The 4,114-nt window shown below is 36.3% G+C and overlaps 1 protein-coding gene across 1 annotated transcript; it reads left to right on the top strand.

Annotated features, from left to right (window-relative positions):
• Positions 1-1,052: 1,052 nt before the first annotated feature.
• On the top strand, positions 1,053-3,789 carry LOC133673022 (ethylene-responsive transcription factor RAP2-12-like). The gene is made up of 3 exons (XM_062093618.1): positions 1,053-1,470; positions 2,531-3,443; positions 3,535-3,789. Exons 1-2 carry the CDS (start codon positions 1,197-1,199, stop codon positions 3,391-3,393), a joined length of 1,137 nt encoding a protein of 378 aa, XP_061949602.1. The 5' UTR covers positions 1,053-1,196; the 3' UTR covers positions 3,394-3,443; positions 3,535-3,789.
• The last annotated feature ends 325 nt before the right edge of the window (positions 3,790-4,114 follow it).

Raw genomic sequence — 4,114 nt, 5'->3', positions numbered from 1 at the left:
ATGCCTTTAGTTTTTTTTTGCATTTTTTATTTATTTTTATGCCTTTAATTGTGGACTGCACAGTGCAGTCCATGGTGAAAAGGCTGATGCCTTCTTCTTTTCTTTTTTAATTAATTTTTATTTATTTAATTTGTTGATATTAATTTTTTTTCTATTTAGTTATCGACTGATGCCTTTAGTTTTTTTTTATGCCTTTGACTGTGGACTGCATGGTGCAGTCCACAGTGAAAAAACTGATGCCTTTTTGTTTGTTTTTTTAATTTAATTTAGTTTGTTAATGTTTAATTTTTTTCTATTTAGTTATCAAACTTTCATGACACGGATCTCGGGTTTGACGGGCTAACTCGGTTTGACAGGTTAGCCCAGTTAATTCTGTGTTAACCCGTCAAATTTTTTTTCTTCTATTTAGTTATCAAACTTTTACGACACGAATCTAAGGTTTGACAGGTTAACCCAGTTAATTTAGATTTTTTTTCTTTCTTTTGGTTTTTTTCTTTATTTTTTTCTTTTTAATTAATCTATTTAACTATCATATTTTTATGACACGACTTTACAGCCAGACCCACATCCAAGACTATTGGATTTGATATTGCAGCTAGACCCACTTAAACTTGGGTCATGCAAGTTTAATGTTATTATTAATATTATAAATATTATTCTTGGATCAGGCGTTGCAGTCATACTCAAGACTTTTCGGTATAACTTTACAAAATCCTAACACTTTTAAATCTTAATTTTTATTTAGATTTTTTATATAAAAAAATTAACTCGTAGCATCGTGCGGGTGATATAACTATTCTAATTCTAAATCGGATGCCTCTAGATTATATGTTATAATTATGTCTCGCATAACAACTTACACGAATCAATAATAATAATAATAATAATGAGGATGAGGAAATAAAAGACGAGTAACAATATAAGATTACGTGTTTTGCAATCCTGTTGAATCAACAAAAACGAAAGAAAATCTCACGTGGACACTCAAAAGGCCAAAGTAGTAATTTCACATCCTACCTTCTCCTTTCCTCCCTCCATATAAAAATCCTCCTCCAACTAACTCTCCACTGACCGAACCCCAAAAATCATTTTCACAGAAGAAAAGGAAAATCACAATTTGACCACTTTCTCTCAAAAAACTCTCATTTACACCCCTGTGAAGCAAACCACCAGCATCATCAACCTCAAGCAGCAGCATGTGTGGCGGTGCTATCATCTCTGACTTCATACCTCCGACCACCACCGCTCGATCTTCTCGGCGGTTTGCGGAGGGATTGGAGTGGCTTGGTATGAAGAAACCCTTCAACAACAAGAAGTACTCGAAGCCAGTTGTTATTAATCTTGATGATGATTTCGAGGCTGACTTTCAAGAGTTTAAGGACGAGTCTGATGTCGATGAGAATTATGATGTCTTTGTTGATGCCAAGCCTTTTTCTTTCTCTGCTACTGCTTCTGCCCCTGCTAAGAAACGTGAGCTTTCTCGGGGTTATTATGTTCTTGCCTTTATTTGTTTTGTCTTAATTCTTCTTGCTTAATTATTACGGTTATGGGTTAGCTGGTAGTAGTTAAGAAATTGGGTTTTGTATTTTTTTTTTCTGGGAATGAAGTTTCTTGGTGATCGATGCTAGAGTATTGGGCTTATGCTTTCTAAATTTTTTATGGCCTTTTTCCTTCTTCTAAGTTTCATACTTCATATTACTAGACTTTGTGTCCTGAAGGTCATTGTTTTGGTAATTTTGAAATTGATCCAGATATATATGGTTTGTTATTTTGATGATAATTTATTGAGGTGGCTTATGGGTTTTGGTTTCTGGTCATATTGATATGAAACAAATTTCTAGTCGTGTATACTTGTTCACTGATCATTTTTGCAGGATTAGATTTGTTTTCATTTTTTTCCCCAGGGTTTTTATATACTCATGATCCAGATCTTGTAGTTGTTTGCTTTGACCAGTAAACTTATCTAGATTAAAGGCTGTTCCTTTCTTATTAATTTAGTTTTATTTTATTGTTTGTGTTGCTGTTGTTGTTAAATCTAGTACTTTGATTTGTGGAACGAGCTTTTTCATTTGAGAAAATGGAAATAGATGGCTTAATATCTTGTCAAACAATAAGTTCTGGGTGGTATAAAAGCATTGAATCGCAATAGGACTCCAGGTTAGAAAAATTTGACATTGAATTTTAATGTCATTTATGATTTAATGCAAATAAATTGGTTTTTTCTTATTTCTTTAAAGCCAAAACAATCTTCCTGCTGTTGTTTGCTTTCAGGCTTGCGATTGATTTTTTCTTATAAAATGATCCTAATATCACGGATATCAGAAATTAGGTTATATGTCTGTTTGGGTGCCTTTTTTCTAATAGGCCTCTTTCATATTTAGGATGTGAAATGAAGTTCACTGATGAATATTGTTTCTCTTTTCTGATATCTTTATAGCCATTACTCATGCAACATTGAAACTAACTGTACAGTCTGTGCTAGTGTATTTAATATCTTTCCCTTTTTTCTCTTTTGTTTTTCCTATCGAAGGTTCTGCACCTGTTAAATCTGCTGATTTCAGTGGGCAAGCTGAAAAATCAGCAAAGAGGAAGAGAAAGAACCAGTATAGAGGAATCCGGCAGCGCCCATGGGGAAAATGGGCTGCCGAGATTCGTGACCCCAGGAAAGGGGTACGTGTCTGGCTGGGAACGTTCAATACTGCAGAGGAAGCTGCAAGGGCGTATGATGCTGAGGCGCGTAGAATTCGTGGCAAGAAAGCTAAGGTGAACTTTCCTGATGAAGCTCCACTTGCTTCATCAAAGCAGTCAATTAAGGAAAACTCACGGAAACCACTTCCAAAGACAAATTCAAGCCAGTCTTTCAGTTACTTGAGCAACCCAGAACTGAATTATAATAATATGGGCTTTGTGGAAGAGAAACCACTAGTTAATCAGTTTGGATCAATGAATTCTTTTCCAGTCAATGGAGATTCTGGGATGAAGACCTTAGCTCCATCTGACAGTGCTCCTATGTGTTTCAATTCTGACCAGGGGAGCAACTCATTTGATTGTGACTTTGGGTGGGGAGAACAAACCCCAATGACTCCTGAAAGCTTGACTGTTCTTGCAGCTACACCAGAAGCTGATGAATATCTCCTTGCTAATCCTGAGGAGTTGGAATCATACTCCGAGAATGCAGTGCCTGCTGAAGAGAAGAATGGAAAATCCCTGTCTGAAGAGTTGCTGGCGTTTGACAGTCAGTTGAAATACCTTCAGATGCCAGATGCTGAGGTTAGTAGCTGGGAGGCTTCTCTTGATAGCTTCCTTAATGCAGAGACAACTCAGGATGGAACAAATGCAATGGACTTGTGGAGCTTCGATGACTTCCCCTCTATGGTTGGGGGAGTTTATTGAGCCAACTTTCTGTGCTTGCTAGGCTCTGTAAATAACAAGGCTACATGCTCGTGAGTTTCATCTCTATGTTTGGCTCTTAGTTACAGATGAAGTTTGTTTGAAGCATATCAATAATTGCCTTTCACGTTTTGTTGCTTGTAGGGATGGTTGTTTATCTGAGATGGGGCTGGAGTACAAACACAGCTGAACATGCATAAGCCTTAGTATGGGAGAAGCATTCTCAGGAGCTTTTGCCATATAAAAGTAGGAGTTGGGTATCTAGTTCTCGTTTTGTTACATTTGAAGTCATTGAACCTGGGAATGTTGGATTTGATGACTGTAAATGACAATATGGTGTGTGTGATTTGTGTTGAAGACTAAATCCATAAATTTCAACTCTTCTGTTGGTTTCCCTCATGGCCATCATTTTTGAATCATGACCGATCAAATTCTTCTCGGTTATATACTATTGAAAGGAGAAAGCTATTTTGAATAGTCTCCTTACGCCCAAATGCAGAGAATGATGGATGAAGTCAAAGTAGGGCCAATTTTATTATTTTTCTTCTATTACATGATGGTTTCTTTTCTTACTTGCAATTGCAGATGGAAAAGTGATGGAGTCTGTCAACAGTCATCATCTTTTCCTTCACAGAAAATGTCTTTAAACACACACAGCAGCACATGGATCATTCGAAGTAATCTCTTTTGCTTCTAATTAACAGATAATAAACTGTCTGGTTAA

This window comes from Populus nigra, chromosome 1, assembly GCF_951802175.1.
Source record: "Populus nigra chromosome 1, ddPopNigr1.1, whole genome shotgun sequence".
In the NCBI taxonomy this organism is placed as follows: domain Eukaryota; kingdom Viridiplantae; phylum Streptophyta; class Magnoliopsida; order Malpighiales; family Salicaceae; genus Populus; species Populus nigra.
Note: the sequence above shows the minus strand (reverse complement) of the source record. Positions and strands in the feature narration are given on the sequence as shown.